The sequence below is a fragment of the Stegodyphus dumicola genome, chromosome 2 (assembly GCF_044657685.1).
Source record: "Stegodyphus dumicola isolate Sdum_Otavi_A_Nest chromosome 2, ASM4465768v1".
NCBI lineage: Eukaryota > Metazoa > Arthropoda > Arachnida > Araneae > Eresidae > Stegodyphus > Stegodyphus dumicola.
Window position 1 is genome coordinate 159099328 of NC_140769.1, and position 18753 is coordinate 159118080.

An 18753-nucleotide genomic window follows, 5' to 3' on the forward strand; every position below is an offset into this window, starting at 1 on the left:
TCATCTGAACATATCTATAGTGTCCATCATAAAAAAAATATAATAATATAAGGATACGGGCAGACCATGAAACTTCAAATAGGTATTCGTGACGCAGCTATAATTACCTCATTTCTTGATACCTGAAGAAGAAAACCATTATGAATTACCAGAATGTTCAGTATTTGATAGCAGTTGTCGTAGACTATTAAAATCGTAAAAGAGATATTTTAAAATATTAATATCGAAAAGTAATATTTGCATATGAATATTTATATTCATTCTTACTCTAAATACATTTTAAAATGTGATCATTCCCTCCTTTTTCTCAATAGTTTATGCGATCTTCAGTATGAAGTAAAATATTTATCTTTAAAATAATTTTAATAAACATGTAAGTCTAAAGAATCTCTCAGATTTCCTGCAAGACAATTATTTTTCTTAAGCCAAATATTACTTCGATTGTGTTTTCAAACGACAATCCACTCTTTGACTCGGATGTTTTTAATTATTGTTGAAATACCCATGGCTTCAGAAAGGTGAAGAATTGTGTAGATTTCCAATTCAATGAAAAATGCTTTTATTTTTATTTTCTAACACCGAGAACGCAGTCGTAAGGATCATCAAAACATAAAAATAGAATGAGAACGGATTCTAACATCAAAAGAACAAAACTAAGGAATAGAAACATTTCTAAAAGCTAATTCACACATTTAAGAAAGAAATAAAGAATCACATATGAATCCGATTGATTTCCCAGCGGACAATGCAGAACATTTATTTTGAAAGCTCGAACTTTTGTAAAATGAGCTCATTGTTGCCTAGTGACAATAAGCGACATGAATTTATATTTTCTTTGATGAAGCAGATCGCTAACTGAAGCAACTAAATGCATTGTGGTCCATTAAAATCGAGCAGTCCATAATGATTTTAAAACTTGTGCTTTCTTTAGAAGAATTTAAAGCAAAACTTAAAATCTAGTATCATTTTAATCGTCTTATTTCTGATAAGGATTTTCATGAACAACGATTTTAATTCAGTCTTTAATATTAGCACAGTTGTAGTTCTAGCATCCAAGGTCGTTGTTTAATATTTATATAATAAATGAAACTAATTGCAATCGGTCAACTAATGATGTTAGTAACGATCAATCAGTTAATGTTAAAACATTTATTATTCTAAATGCAAAGCGTTTCCACTGTTTTCCTTCTCTTTGACATTTCATGAATTTCAAATGAGACGTAGAAAATTGTTTCAAAGGTGAAAAAGCAATGCAATCATGATATGCTTCCAGCGTGAATTTAAAATTCTGATATTTTCTTGCAAACTCTATAATTTGCTTATATAAAGACCTAAATACACATCTCATGCAAAATAAATTTTACACACAAAATGAGTCTTTGTATTACAATCCACTGCATAAGAGTTTATATTCATATTTTAAAGAAATTGAGCAATTAAAAGAAATAATGTAAGAACTGCAAGCCCATTTTAAAACTGTAAGGATCTTAAGTTTTACTAACGTTTATTTTATTTTAAATCTTTACTATCACTTCTTATTTTCTACTTCCGGCCAGAATTAAAAGCGTTAACTTATTTATGCAAAATTTGTCTGGCGAACGCCAAGTACTTAAGTTGTGGCTTTTTGCCAAGCGAGAGAGAAGAAGGAGTTAGACGAAGCAGGCCGCTTACCTTAGAAGTTTTACGCAGTTGCTGGTTGCCTTCCAGGCCAGAGGTTTAATCCTCGTGATAATTTTAAACGTATTGTAGTGTTAACAGTTCTCTGTACTACAAACGGCTTCCTGTTAATATACGGCCAATCTTCCTTGTTTATTATTCCAGACCACAAGTAGTTGGTCTCTGTATTCCGAAGTACGGAAATTATTGTAAAGAGTGAAAAATAAAGGGTTTTGTATACCCTTCCTGGGTATCTTGTCTACTTTCCACATTTATTGAACATAGCTTTAGTAAGCTCCCTGTTCCGAGTCAGGTCTGTGCATGTTCCCAAAGAAAGTAAGACGGAACATTGAACCTGATAGTGGCGCCCAACGAAGAAGAATAAACATGGCCGAGTTTCAAGAAGAACCTGTGCTGCCTGCAGAAGCGGCTCAGAATCCAGAAATGCCAGCTGCCTCCCTGGAAGGATTTGGTTACCTCGTCCAGACCATGCGCGCTTCGATGAAACCAGAAGCAACATTTAATGGAAACTCACCGGTAACCAGTTTTTTGGGAAAATTGGATGACCACTTCATGCTCTACCCCCTGCACGAGTTTCAAAAAGTTACCTGAGCTACCAGTGCTTTGAGGGGCCAAGCGCTTAACTGGTTCAAATGTATAGGCAGAAGTCTCTTGGGTCAAGCAGGAAGTCCCACCTATACTTACGAGAATTTCAAGACTGCCCTAGTAAAAGCCTTCCCTGTCGTAAGGGATCGTGCGAAATTAGAAACGGAACTTTTCAGCATATATCAGCAAAGAATCGAAAATCTCTCAAGCTTTATTTTAAGAAAAATTCACGTCTTCAAACTCTTGTATGGAAACCGTCCGGATCCTGAGATAATTCAAGTGATTTTGCCGAGGTTACTTCCCCAAGTGCAAGACTTTATTGAATTAAGAAATCCGACTACACTGGAAACGTTATTTGAGCTAGCAATCCAGTTTGAAAGTAGAAGAACGGCGGACATTGAAAGAGGACGCCAATATCAACAACGAAACCAATTTGGTGCGTCAAGACCACAGCAAAGTCAAGCACACGGCTACGGAAGCAAAGCAAATCAGTGGGCAAGGAAACCCGAGCATTCAAAAACAGCCGGCGAACGTCGACAGTTCAATAGCAATCCAGGAAAAAAGTCTGAAGGCCAGTGGAAAAAGAAGGAAAGCATGGAAAAGAAAAATGATTTAAACTAAAACGGATTTCTGCTGACGGGAGGGTGCGGAAATCCGAAGGCCGAGAAAAACCCTCTTCCTTCAAGTTAAATACAGTAATGGTGAAAAATTTGACTCTTCCGAAGATTGAAGTGTTGGTGAATAATATCCCAGCCACCGCACTCCTGTATACAGGCGCGCAGTGTTCCTGTGTGGCAGAAGATTTTTTTAGGAAGTATTTTCGTAAATATCGCATATATAATTCGGATAATACGACAGTGTTAGCTGCGCAAGGACAAAGATGTAAGTGCATAGGTAAATTACCGCTATACATCCGTATCAAGGACGAACAAGTAAAGGTTATGTTTTTCATAGTAAAGAACCTGCAAGCACATATTATCTTAGGAATAGATTTTCTTTCAGAGGCACAAGCAACGCTGGATTTTAATGAAGCGTCCCTTAAGCTGACGATGAAACCAGTTCGAGAAGAAAAGGCTGAACCGCCGATGTTAAACCTTGACCACCTGCCTAATGAAGAGCAACGAAGAATCCGACAAGTGGTAAGTGAATTTGCTTCGTTATTTAGTGATATTCCAGGATTTACTCAGGTTACTAACCATAGTATTGACACCGGAGATTCAATGCCAGTTCGCCACAAAGCATACTTGTATGATAAGAATAAGGAAAAAATTATAGAATGGCATATCACCGATATGCTACGTAAAATAATCATAACGCCCATCTCAAATAGTTATGCTAGCCCGGTGGTTTTATGTAAGAAAAATAATGACTATCCATTGACACATCCAAAAAGGTGGCGATTCGCGATTGACTACCGTAAATTAAACTCCATAACTAAATATCCGGTATATCCGTTACCTATTATTGAAGAAATTCTAAGGAACATAAAATCGACCAAATACATGACGACTTTAGACTTAACGACTGGTTATTTTCAAATAGGGGTAGGCCGGAGGACGTGCCTAAGACTGCTTTTATAACCAAGTCTGGCACTAATGCATTCCTACGTATGCCGTTTGGCCTTTCAGGGGCACCGGCAACAGTTCAGCGATGTATGGACATTGTGTTAAGGTCTCTTCTTGGAAAGTCCACATTTATCTATTTAGACGATATCATTATTACTAGTGATAATCTCGACCAACATGTACAGGATTTAAGACAGGTGTTTTCTTTATTAAATGAGGCCGGTCTAAAAGTTAATGTCGAAAAGTGCAAATTTGCAGCCCCTGAATTAAAATATTTAGGTTACAAAATATCTCAGAAAGGAATCGAGACAGACGAATCAAAAATAATTGCTGTACAAAAGTATCCGACTCCAAACACGGCGAAGAAGCTCTCTTCTTTGCATAGCTTTAGTAAGCTCCCTGTTCCGAGTCAGGTCTGAGCATGTTCCCAAAGAAAGTAAGACGGAACATTGAACCTGATAAAACGAACTTTAATTTTGGATTACTGTTGGTTTTAGTAAAATAAGCTCAATAAATTTTAACAATTAAATTGATATTCTGTTGTTATCCTGAGGAATTATTATTAGGTAGGAAAGCAATACTCCTTATCGGAAGCAAGTGTATTGAATATGCTTAGTCTCGAAGTTGACAACATGCAATAGCTTCGTGAAATACATTTCGCGTTTTCGCAGACGAATTTAATGTTCCAAACTTTGATTTTTTTATATAATTAATGAATTAATTGATGGTTACATGGAAAATGGATTTTTATGTTTCGATCTAGCTACAAACAAGCAAACTAGTGTTTAAAAAACTCTCAGCAAAAAACTTGGTACTTTCATATTAACTGCGTGTCAAATATCAGTTAAGTTTTTCTTCGGGTGGAAAATGTTTAGCAATTCCCATTTGGATCGCATCAAAAATATGATAATGATTTGAAAATGGTTTTCCTCCACATAATTCTGCGAGGTAAGATTCGATGTAATACAATATGTTCCTAGATGTCTTATAGTTCGTTATTTTGCACTTCCTCAGATGTGTTTTATACTCTGCGTACGCTGATGCTAGTTTCATGATCAATGAAATTGAATTTGTAGTTCATTTTAAAAGAAATTTCTTTTTTCGTTACGCGTCAGATGCCCGTCCATTTGTGACGGAATATTTTTCCAGCATTATTTTCACGTCTTCGGAATAAGCTTTTGTCGATCTCCCAAATGCAACTGATGCTGCCAACTTTTCTTTAGATCAAAGGAACGTTAGCCTAAAAGGGTTGTTAGTATAGAAACGGAAGTTTACGTTGAATCACTTAAATGTGATGTATCACTTTTCAAATTGTTGCCACCAAATATTATCGTCCTGTATTATATTTAAAGAAGTTAAATAACGAAGAATCTGTATGACTGTATGTTTATCGCATTGTGAAAAAACAACGATGCTTAGAGCTATCAGATTTTGAATAATAGTCCTCCACCCGACTATGGGCATCTGAAAGTCCGAATGTTGAATTTCGATTTTTTTTTTATTATCTATTTAATATTTTTTAAACTTTAATGAATTTTTGACTGAGAAACGCAACGGTATCAAAGCTTGCTGTAGCAACACACTGTAAGGAATAAAGCATTTTTATCACCAGTGCGCGAGACTGACTGTTTATCGAAATTTCTCAAAATATTCTCTTTTTAAATATTTTTAGCCCAAATGCTCTCGAAACGTGTAAATGAAAACAAAACGTCCCTTTGGGCGTAATATAAAATCTGAAAGCTTTGAGAGTTTGATTTTTATTTATTTATTTATTACTATTTACAGTTTGCTTTCGTCATTTCCAGAGGGCATATAATAATTAGTCTAGAGCGCATATAATCCTGTAGATAATTACTCCAATCAGCGACCGTTTTGTCTGCCTTTTCCTAGTTGCTTTCGGCAGAATTTAACCGAGATTAGTTCTTCATGCCAATAATAAATGAATCATATACCTCTTGTATATGTTATGTGTCTTCCTTCGAACCAAGTTTTACACGCATTTTAACACGTTTTTGACATGTGCGTATTTTCACTACCAATAAATGCCTTCTTTGTTGAAATATAACTTCACTAGATGAGAAAGACTGCAATATTGATTTTCCAGTAGTAAGGTGTATTTCTGTAAATAGCGGACTGACTCTCCGCTTCATTTTGAGAAATATTCTACGGATTCATAACTATCAAGCGTTACGTAAAAATTCACTTTTACGGTCAACAGAGAAAATAGAACTCTAATGCAACTACGCGTTGAACATTGAACTGTGGCAAAACAATTAAATGTTACTAGTCTTTTTATTTCAATTCATACCATTCGGTTAATAGGGAAGTACTAAAACGCTATTTTAAAACAAGTAGCAGCTTTGTTTTAGAATAAAACTATAAATACATATCAGTTAGTTTTTGCTTTGTCAACAAAAGAAAATTCTGGCATTTTAAGAATTTCATAACAATTAAGATAATCTGATAAATTTGATTTAAAAAAATAAGCATTAAATAAAAGTCATCAAATTTCAAATAAAAATTAAAAACTTCTTAAACAGTGCATTTTAGTTATTGATTCTAATTTATAAATTAATTCTTTATTCTACAGACTGCGCATCAAAAATGCTTGCCAGTGCATGATGTCTCTTCTGCCTTGTGTAACGGAAAAGACGGATAATGCTACGATATTCGAGCACGCCGCTCATTTTGTCGCATTCATGAGAGAAACAGTGGGAAACGAAAGCGATATGGTAAGCAACTAAATGTATTTTCGACAATTGTCACAAATGGTGTATGAAATTGAGTTCAAGAAATACTTTGAAAATTTTATTTCAGCAGCCATTATTATAAAAAAGGAAAATTTCCGTTTTTCGTCTTCTAGAAATGTCTTTACGTTAATCTTCTCAGACTTAACCGCTAGCCTGATTATCCCGAGTTATCTCGGGCTCATATTGCAGTTAATTATTATCCCGAGAAAACTCGGGCGAAGCAGAATTTGTTAGTATGATTTCTCTTATCACGGTTTTTCTCGGTCTGGAGGAAATGAAAGGAAATATTTAGCTATGATTGGCAGTTTGCCAAATTTTGTTGGTTACGCGGTTCTTTTGGAGGGACTGATCGCGTGTTTCCCTATTGTATAGTATACGTTGGCTTGTGGATTAGTAATGTATAAAGAAGGATGCATGCATTGGAAAAAAATTAAATAATGGCGATGATGGAAGATAGCGAAGCGATGATTTTTCAGACAGTAATTATGAAAAGGTGGGGAAAAAAATAAAAAAAAAATCAAATCCAACGAGACAGTGTACTCTGTGCTCCCGTGAAAGAGATTTCAGCGGTAAGCCAGTATGAAAAAAGAGACCAGATACCAGTGTAGAAAGTCAGGTATCACTCTGTGTTGTCCCTTGTTTCAAAAACTATCATACAAAGATTAATATTTAACTTTTTTTGTTTGCCCGAGATAACTCGGGATAGTAAACTAATATTAAAAATAAATGCTTTTACACCTTCAAAACATTAAAAATTCAACTTAAAACCTACATATTTTGATTTGTTTCGTTTTGTTGTATTTAAGAATATAATAAAAAAAATGTGAGGATTTTCTGCAATTTTTTTCAAAAAAATTTGTAAGGGAAGCGGTTAAGGGTCATAACGTTACGTATACCGAACCTAAAAAGAGATGTAGAGATTTGTATATCACGTTTACTCTTTCGCTAGAATAAACTGAACTCGCGTTTTTTGTCTGTCAAAAAGGGAGACTTAGGATGTGTATTATATTTATATACATCACTGTTTTAAGAAACATATTTTGACACAAAATCTGGAATTTTGGGAAATGGCATACCGATATTTTTTTTTTCTATATTTCAAATTTTAAGACGCAAATGATGCCTAAATACCAAATTTAAAATTTGGCGAGAAACTTATGGGTTAATTTGATAATTTAACTTTGCTCATTGCGATAAGAATAATTCACTTGACAAACGTTCAGTTTACGGTAACCTATTTTACTTTCCATTTTAACCTGCACAATAGGGAAAAAAAACACATCGTATCTTCGTTCTTACGAATATATTTATGTTACATTAAATTTTTAATCACAGTGGATATTTTTAAGATATTTTTTTTTTCGAATTTTATATTAATTCTTTTAGTTGCATGATTGAATTACATGTCATTAGATAATTATCAATCATTACGTTTATTAATATAAATATCTCGAAAATTTGATTTAATTTACTTGAACTGCAATTATTTAGAAAGAATACTTTGTCATCCAGTATATGGCACATGCATTTAAAAATTGCATTTATTAAAAAAGAAAATACAGAAACACGCAATTTATACGTCTTTAGAGGCGCCATTCAGAAAGGATATATAAATGAGAAAGAAATGTAATCAATATTTTAAGTTAGGAAGAGATGCATGTATTGCTTTACAGAATTTCCCATTGCTTAATGTAATTTTATCATTATATACTGCACTATATATTAAAAATAACTGTGGCAATTCACTGAAGATTATAACAAAATTCCTAAACCACATATGACGTTATAATCGTTTTAAAAACCGCAAATTTCAAAACCCGCCAATATATTGAATAAAAATGTCGAATTTTTATAGGTATTTCTAGAAATATACCTACTTTAATATTATGTTAAATGTTTCATAGTTTATAAATCAAATGTTTATTCGAAAAATTTATAAAAATTATTTTAAAATGAATCGGAAAAAAATTCGTGTGTTTTATTTGGATTGAACCTTAATTTCGATCACGGAATAAGAAATCAAGTAAGCATAGTTAAAACAAGAGATATTATTTCATATAAACCAAATTCTTGAGGATTTCAAATTTTAAGTGCTAATTGTAAAAATAAATAAATAAATAAAATAAACCTGTTGATATGATTTTTAGAGAAATTAGCATTTTTGCATGATTTGATGCGTAGGATCCAAATATGGTATTTTGGGTCAAAGTACCTATGTTAGAAGGCCCACCAGCGGCCAAGCAGTAAAATCGCTGAACACTGGTAGTTCGAACCTGGGTTCGAATCCCACGATCGGGCTGGCTGTACGGGTGTTTTCGTGGTTTTCCGCATGTGTAATGTGTGTACGAGCCAGGTTTCCTTAGAAAGTCCACCACGAAAGCATTCCTCTTCTTAGGCAGATAGCCCTCGCATTATTTGCCGTAATTAAAGAAACGAAACCTATGTTAGAACAACACTATCTGTACACGTACTACATATATGCTGTTTTTTTTTATTTATTGTACGTTATATTACGCCATTTTTAATCCATTAGACTTGACAGATGATACCTTCGTATAAGAAGCAAATTCTTTAATTTATATTTCATTCGATCTGATAAGTAAACAATTTGCTTGTTTAAGAAATGCGTTTTAAGAGACTGAGCAACTGGAAAAGAGTAATAAATGTATTTTTATTAATAGTTTACTTCCTGCTTCCCAGCTCTCAATTTCAAACTGTTACCATAAGAAGCTAAAATCAGGTAGCAGATTATCGCTTACATTCATTCCTATAAATCATCGATAGTCTAAGGTTTTGTTTTCGTTGAATTAAGCTAACCGATTTAATATAAAAACAATTTATATCATTTTCAACTGATAGTTTTACTAATCTTTACTAATGTTATTTTAATCAATAAACGATGTTATAATGCCATATATTACTTATTTGGTTACACGAAAGTTTATTTCTTATTTCAATGGTGAAACATGTCTTTTGTGAAAATATTCTTTAATTTTAAACTGTATTCAGTCTTTCTCATTCTCTTTCTTTTGTTTTCTTTTTATTAAATGGTGATTCAATGAGCATTTTATTAATTATTATCAACGATATCTAAGAGGAAAAGATAATTTTAATTGAGCGATTAGAAGAGGTTATGGTTGTAATGTAAGCGAAGCTTTTTAAAAAATATTGGGCATTGATTACAGCAGTAGCTTTTAAGATATGAAGGATACACTTGAAATAATTAGTTAATTAGATAAACGAAACACGCATGATAATAATGATGTGAATGTGTAATAATGAAAGTGCTTCCGGCAAAAAGCACTTATTACACTTAATTACACTTTAAAACACTTAAAAGCACTTTTATTACAATTGGTAACAAAAAGAATTAAAATATATATGTAATGATGTGCCTATACTTCACTTTATCTCTGGGCATTGATAATGCTACTGGAAAATGTAATATTGTTAGAATCTCAAATCTTTAATTTCAGGGTAATAAAACATATTGAAACTTCAGTAGAAGTAAAGTAAACAAAACATGATTATTTGCATTATTTCCTGAAAATATACAGTTCAGAATTTTCTTAACAGAAACCAAGTCACAGTCTTTTAAATGAAATTTGAGTTATTGCAACAAAGCTGCTCGTTTTACGTAGGACTATAAAACAACACACAGCTCTTAAGCTAATTTAGATCCAACCTATTATGCTCTGACAGCTTAACAATTGGCTCCTTGAATTCGAAGATTCATTCTCAAGAAGTCCACTCTTGAGTATCCTGCTAGAAGTCCTTTGTTAAGATTAATCTTAGAAATTGGTTTCGTCTCTTGCCACAGCTGACATCGTTTTCTCATTGCTCTCTCACAAATTTGGAATGCTCCTGTAACTCCATCACACTTCTGGTAGTGTGATTCATCTCTGGTAGCATGATGGCGACAAATGGTAGTCTTTTTCTTCTCATAGTTAGATCTAGCGGAACAGTAATTTTTCCTTCTCTCATTTAGTATGCATAAACAAATGAAATCCGAGGAAGAATTCTTTTAGAAATAAATAGTATTTTCTTTAATATTAAATTAATTAATATATCTGTTAGTTTATAAGATATGAATTTAATTTACAGTTTACATTTCAGACAGATATTCCTAAGCATATGTTTTAAACATTGATTTAATTACTAAAAACTGTAATTAACATTTCAGACTATAAATAACATATTTTAAATTAAAAATGTATTCTTCATAAGAAATGTATTTTTTATCCTTATAAAAAATTAACTTGGTTCCTTCATCTGCATTAGGGGCTTTAAAATGAACACTTGAATTTACATATCTTCATAATATCACAATATTCAAAAATATTCTCTGTAATTATTAAAACACATATTCCATTAATCAGTCGACCTTTACATTAAGATCGAATGATTTAAACTTCATGCAAAGATCAATCGATCGTAGCATGACAGAAACAGCTCTGAACTTTTGACTTGAGATCACTGTCAGAAGGGAAGCTGACTATGATATATGCTTCTTTAGTGGGAAAAGCACAAAGAAGATGTTAGGCGATTTCCAATAATAGTTACGCAATATCTCACGTCACAGCCTCTAAAGCAGATATTGAATGTTTTCGACAAAGCTGCTTCAGTAGATGAACTGTCTGTCAGTTTAGGGATGTGGGGGTGAGATTGCTCGTTTGCTTAAGATCCTAGATTTCTTGCCATTGATTATCAAATAAATATATTTAAGCTACTTGTGGGAATATTTTTGAATATTGTGAAAGTCTTCACTTATTACACCTAAGAGAATATTTTTGAATATTGTAAAAGTCTATATAGTGCCCACCTTCAGCAGATGAAAAGATACTTTTCCGTTTCACCGGCGCAAATCTCGCCAAACAGACTTTATTGGCGACAACATACAGTATACATATAAAAAATGTTAATAAATGCTAGTTCTTATAAATTTTTATTTTGGAGGCATAGACATTTTAATATCGTTTAAAATTTTGTAAAAAGCCAATAAATAAAGACAATAAATTTGAAAAAGACATTAATTTAAGAATTTACTATGTTTTTATGGTTCAAAATCCTGATTCGCCGGTTCATATCACGTGACCCCAAGTGATCTCATCTCACGAAAGCTACGTTACAAAAATCTAATTATCTTAGTAATTACCTACATAAATTTGAAGTTAAGTCTTAATTTGGAATACAAGTTTAAATGAAAGAATTATGTCATTGCATACCAGTATTGAAAGAAACAATCAATCTGATAAGAAATGGCTGTGACTTGTTTCGAAAATGAGGCGTAAAAGGTTACCAGCGAGGATATTCCTTTTGGCGTCGGTTGTACCATTATTGGTGACTTTATCGCCTGCGCCGGCAACACAGAAAAGTATCGATGAAAATTTTATAAATATCACTCTTTTTTTTTTTTTTTTTTTTTTTTTTTTTTTTTTTGTTCAAACATGCAAACACACAATTTTTTTTTCCTATTTTCTATTCTCAGATCTGAACAACACCGCCAACCTTCTAAATTTGCTAGCAATACATCTTACATGTAAACACTACAAGATCTCCACTTTATGAATTTTGGCTTCCCTAAATACAACAGTTACTCAAAGCTTGTCATTATATAAACTCAAATTATCATGTATTGTAACTCAAAGCTTTTCATAATATAAAGAATTCTGGTTCTACGAGCATTCATTTACAAAACTTCTCTTTTACCAAAGCACAAATTAGCCCGTCTTTCCTTTTGCTACCAGAAAAAAGGGAAAAAAATCCAAACCATAATTTCGCTCTTCACATTTCACGTTCCTCATTTCTTCTACTCAGTAACTGAAGAATAAAATGACAAACTGTAAAAACACAAAAGAGTTCAATTAATTTTGGAATAGGTTTTAATATCCTGTGATGAATTCTGCGGTAAAACAGTTGTGCTAGTCCTAGCCTCTAAGCACACCATCTTACTTCAAGCCTTACCATAAATCAAAGGATAACGAATTTCGACTTTTGACATTGGGCCACATAGCCACAAACATAATGATCTAATGGAGATAAATAGAGATAAAATAACACATGATCTTAGTCTTCTTTCTTCTTGAGAGTAAATCATATATCAAAGAGTCCATAGAACAAGCGATAAATACAAGGATCTACAGCAACATCGCAAAGTCTTTATGAAAGAAATGCCCGAAAGAATTTTGCATTATTAGAAGCCAAAAAGAGTCATACTAAAGATTTAAATTTATTAATATCGCTTACAATATAATTTAAGATTTTTCTTTGTTAATATCATTAAATGTGATTAATGTGTATAATAAATCGCTATTAATCATAGCGATATATACTTCAGAATAAGTTTTTCAGAAATTCGTAATAATTTGTACAAGAGTGAAATGGCCGATATCGTTATTTCTTTTAGCGTTATTCTAGATTTCAGAAGTTGTTTTTTATAATACGATCGTTTAAAAATATATCTGAGACCTTCCTAATAATTTTTTGATATCAACTAATACCCATCGCTTCCTCACGTTACGCCTATTCAGTTTTCTGAAGTTATCGCTGGAAAGCTTCACTTTCGAGGCTATACTTATAGTTAACAAAGTAATATAGTAAATATTATAGTAAATATTACAGTTAAATTTAATATTTGTTTGAGTAACATTTGCATTTCACGGCAAGGACTTTCAGACATTTTTTTTTTTTATATAAATTATCAATGTTAATTTTTTTTATTCAGTATCAAAGAAGAGAACATTCATAGAAAATGTTACTTTTTCCAGAATAGTCCAGTCATCCAAGGTTCAAAAAGTTGTTTTAAGAAAAGCAATGCATAGAAGTACATTGCCCTCCAAAAGTTAAGGAACAGCATGCTTTTTGTGTCTAATTTGAGAATGAAGCAACATAGAAGCCAGAACTTTAGAGGACATGTTCACTAAACAGTTCATTAATGACTGCGACATAGAATGTTTCTAGAGTTCAACACAAACATGAATTACAACAAAAAATTGCACGCCTCGGAGAGAAATTCAGTCCTGGAGAAACAGTGTATCACAGTTTTTTGAGGGAAAATGAGGTAGTAACATTACAAAAATGAGTTCTTAAAAAGAAGGTGTCCACCTATAGCTGCAATAAATTGGCGGCAGCCACGTTCCGTGCCGTCAATTAAGTTTTCGAACATCTAAACAGTACATCTAAAACAGCGTAGCTCTAACGCAGATCCCTCAATACTCCTAAGTCATTTCTGAGCTAAAAACTGAGAATTGGTGTTCTCTCCGGTACTACATAGTTTTCCCCCGGTCGCCAAGAAAGTTACAGTACTTTCCGGGAACCGAGCCAAAATATCGCCAAACGTTCGCCTAGTTTGGCGCCTTTTTGCGATTTTTCGCCAAATTTGGGGACAAAATTTAGTTTTCAAAACCATCACCAACTTGGCGCTATGCCATTTACCTCCATGCTGCCCTTGTAATCCTATTTTTCCGGCAAAGTCATTTCATGCTACATTAAAAAAAAAAAAAAAAAAAAAAAAAAAAAAAAAAGATACTTCGATTTTACATGCAAGTTTTCTAAAATTATTTACACGTGTAGAAATTTCATAACAAGAATGATACAAAAAGAAAAAAGAAAAGAATAAAATTGTATTTTGGTAAAGTATATCGTTAAGAAATATTACAAAAGGGAACAAAGAAATAAAAACCTCATTTCTTCCTTCAAATACAGAAAGCGTATTTTATTTCCGGTTGAGGAAGAAAAGAAATGAAAGTGCAGCAAGTTTTGAATGCTGGAATTTCCTTCACCGTGAGACAGATTTGAGTATCTCACGAGAGCACTCATTGCATGGAATTTTCTTCAAGAAATTCCAGAACGATATAAATTCTAACAATAAAACACGCAAATAATATTCTTTTTATGATTTTTCAAATAGCGTAAAAGTTTTTAAATGTTATTTGAATTGTTAAAATATTAAAATGTTAGTTTTATTCGAAAATAAAAATTCAAAAGCAGTGTACACATACTGTGAATAGTTGTCAGAATAAACATGCATATGGCGTTCGTTTCAAATAAATAAAGATTAGATGTTTTTTTTCCAGGGATAAGGATTTTGTTCTCTTTTTTCATTTATTATTAATTTGTTTTAAGTTTGGAAGCGCGATTTTGTTCATTCGAGTCTGCTGCCGTTCGAAAAAACGTGAAACGTCATTCTTTCACATTATATCTATCTGCTGTTAATAAGAAATTAAACTATTTAAAAGCCAAAGATTCAGACCTTAAGAATATTATTTTTTTAATATGATTGATTTAAAAAATATATGCATTTAATACATGATATATGTAACTAAAAACATTAAATATTTATACAGAATTAAATTGCATAGTTTTTCACTTTTTAAATATACAGTAGATGTATAACACTCATGTTATGCTTATTCATATAATCGCCTAAAAATATATTTCGCTATTTCATCTGGGCCATTTTTATCTATAATCTCTTCTGATGAACCATTTTAAACTTTAACAGAGCCCTCGGCGATCGTCAAAATCTGAACATTTTTCGGATTTTTTCCCCTTAAAAATTAATTTAATTTCGTTGAATTTTACCAGTTGCTAAATTTTAAATTGGGATACTTCTTTACTTGCGTTGATAATAATTATTTAGATTCCTTCTTAATAAAAACGTCTGAAGGATTCATAGATTTCAAATATGACCAGATATTTAGTGCTTCTTGCAATTGGAGAGAAAATTCTTTTTCATTTCCTTGAGCAACTAATTTTTTTAATTTTAAGTATCTGCTTTTCCTACTTATAACGTGCTTTTTCCGTGTTAAGTATATTTACTTTAATGAGTGATATATCGTCGTTGGCGGCACTTCGACAAGCGTGCAAATGAACTATAATTTAGAACCAAAACTTGGTTTTTTTATAATAGTTGACTACTCTCAAACTGTTGAACGTATTTTCTTGAATGAAGAATATTTCAGGTTTGTAGTTTTGGCACACTGTCGTTTTTATGTATCTCCCATATAATTTTGTGAAACATCAGTTTAAATTCCTAATTTAAATGAAGAAATAAAACACATTATATATGAAAATCGTTTTAATACTATGTACAAAAATAACATATTTTTCGAATAACAAATGGTGGAGCTTAATTCTTTGAAATAGGTGTATAACTAATCACATAATTTAGTAAAAATTAAAAATATATATACTTCTTTCATCGCGTTTTCTTCTTTGAATATTGAATTTTGGCATTCACAAGTTTATTTTGAAGTCTTTATATTTCTGTGCATCTTTACATTACGTTATACAACCAAAATATTCAAGCAGCGGGCAAACTTTATTTTTGCTAGCAAAAGCTACAGATGTTATAAATACTAGGACAGAAATTTTAGTTTATCTTAATTATAATAATACGTTGCATTTAATATGATAGATTGAGCCATTTAAACAACATGCATATACTATATCCCTTAATACTTTCTGTCGCTGCAGATTTTCACAGCCGAGTCTGCAGATGTTCACAGCCGAGTCCAAATTATAATAATACGTTGCATTTAATATGATAGATTGAGCCATTTAAACAACATGCATATACTATATCCCTTAATACTTTCTGTCGCTGCAGATGTTCACAGCCGAGTCTTTTCAATTTTAGAAACTTTATGCTATTCTACTAACGCGGTTACCATCGACGCAAGTCTGGCAAATGCTGCAGTTCTAAGAAAAATATATAAGAAGTTGTATAAAATGCATAAAATCTAGTTTCTCTGTAGAAAGAACTTTCATGGTTCTCGGAACCAGGAAAACTTCTACAGCAAATGTTGAACCATAGTTCCTACCTCCTTGGGTTGAACCAGGAGGAATTCCGTAACTTAAGGGGGAGATGTGGTCAGCGTTTTATTTAGCTGTTAAGTATTTAGTTTTAGCTTCTATAGAAAATTACTTTTATTCAAGTTTTGATGTTTATTAACACTTTCTACATTTTTTTATGTTTCAGTCATAAAGCACGTTAAAAAGTAATCTAAATAAAGTATATGTATTTTTCGAATTTCGAAAAGGAAAGGGGTGAGCTAGCAATGAAAGGGATAAATGGTTAAAAAGAGCGTTAGAACGACTACGGAAACCCTTCAATGATATGAACCTTCCATGATATTTCAGAATCTCATGCAAAAACTATTTTGCTCTCGACATTGCCAAAAAGTTCTGTATGAGCCCAGGAATACTTTTTTAACAAACGCAAATTATATGACTGCCAGTTTTAAGTTTGAATAGGTCATTCTTTAACTCTGTTTTACTTCCTAACGAATTTTTGTAGTAAATAAGAGCTAACCCTAAAATAAGAAAAAGACAATCGTATACCGAATTCTTTAATTGTGGATTTTATTATGATTTTTTTATTTTTTTAAACCTTGTTTATTATTTTATGCGAAGTGTACTTTGCCTTAACTCTTTCTGTTACTTAGAATCCACCCATCAATACGCATACACATACACATACTTGTTGATGAACACTGCCAAATCAATACAGTTTCTGTAATATTTTAAACCGGTGTTTATTACTATTCAGCTACACCATGAATAAGAATTAAAGAATGAATTTTTTAAAAATTAAACTTCTTAGCGACAACAAAGTTAGTAAATGATCCATAAAGATATTTCTCTGCTTATTTTTCGATAAACTAAACTTTAACAAAATCATAAAACTCCATTCTGTCTGTGTTCTGTCTCATTTATATTAACACAATATGTCCTCACAATGTTTCAAACTTTTATGAAAAGACTGCATTGTTTATAATTTGTTTTGAAACGAATACTTCTGTGAAATTGCAAATCAAATTGGCTTGTGTATTTCGTTGCTAATTTTCTTATTTTCTGTGGCATCATTTGTTATCTTTAATTCTTAGGAAACCAATTATCTTCTACTACAAATAAAGAATTTTTCTTTTTTAACTTAAGAACTCTTAAAAATTTGTTTCTAGAATGGTCTTATCTCAATCTAGTGAACTCTGTCACAAAAATAAATAGGATTTCTTCTTAACGTTTGTTAAAAGCATCTTTCGTTAAGCATCATTAACAATATTTGACTTCTGAAGGAAATTTAGAAAGAAGTTACTTTCTTGAACTATTAGTAAAAATTATTTCTTTTCTGACTCTGCAAACATTTTAAGTTAGCCAGTTAGTAATATAAACATTCTTTTCTGTTTCCACAAACATCTGTACGAGGTTACTTAAGTAACTTAATTACGTCTTTCTCCATAAAAATCTTGTAAGATAAACGAAAAGGAAAACTAATAGTGAGTATTATTATATCCGCAACTTCAGAGACATTTCATGCAATACTTTAACTCCCATAGTGACTAATTATTTAAATTTAAAATAATATTTTAAGATTTGTACATCATCATGTACAAGAAAGTTTGCTTTTTAAAAGCGCGTACTTTTTTAAGCTATAAAAAACTTTATTCTGTTTCCTGGTAAAATAATACATATTTGTTACGTCAAATGTCGGAGTTCCGGAGTATTTGCTGAGAATTCATATTTAATTCATATATTTTCCACGTTTCTAAACTAGCACGATCTTAAGTAAGACGTTTAAGACGTCATCGCTTTGAGGGAAAGTAACGAAAAGCAAAAACTGTGCGTTTGTTCTAATGCAATGATTATTATTGGGAGTTACTCTGAGATTAGTAGAGAAGAAATGTAGGATGAAAGATAGAAAGCGATGTTTTAACGATATACACTGCATCTCATGGGTTCCTTTGAAAATCAAATGTTATCCTTTTAACTTTCAGAAAAACTACCATTCAGTCTTCTTAATTGTATTCAACTACTAAACAAATTTCTGATACAGAAATAATTTCATGATTTTTGGTGTCGCAAAAATATCTTGTGGGATTTAACTGTCACTTACATTAGAAAATCTAATTCTCAAGTACGCCAATTGTACCTCAGTTACTCCCATTATCTTACAAAGTTCGTCATAAATCCTAATTTAACGCTTAGCAGAGGAGAAGGAGAGTAGTTGTTTTTTTCTTCTTTAACTCTGCATCCACTAGTTATTTGTTGATTCACTATAATTTCTTAGGTTTAGTTTTTTTCCTTTTGGCTTCTCTCTTAGTAATGACTTTTTCTTACACCTACCACCTGTTTTCAAAGAGCACCACAGGACCTTTTGGTAGCTAAACATCAAG

General features: G+C 32.0%; 2 protein-coding genes across 2 annotated transcripts in view; one reads left to right on the top strand and one right to left on the bottom strand.

Annotated features, from left to right (window-relative positions):
• The window catches only part of LOC118191327 (uncharacterized), a gene marked incomplete at its 5' end in the record, with an annotated part of 529277 nt that overhangs the window by 437872 nt on the left and 72652 nt on the right, over window positions 1–18753 (bottom strand). The gene's annotated exons all lie outside the window — the stretch shown is intronic.
• LOC118204024 (uncharacterized) overlaps window positions 1–18753 on the top strand; it is a 110849-nt gene that overhangs the window by 75488 nt on the left and 16608 nt on the right. Inside the window, exon 8 of the mRNA XM_085810323.1 lies at window positions 6418–6559. Within this exon, the coding sequence (XP_085666449.1) occupies window positions 6418–6559 (142 nt within the window). The remainder of the gene's footprint in view (window positions 1–6417; window positions 6560–18753) is intronic.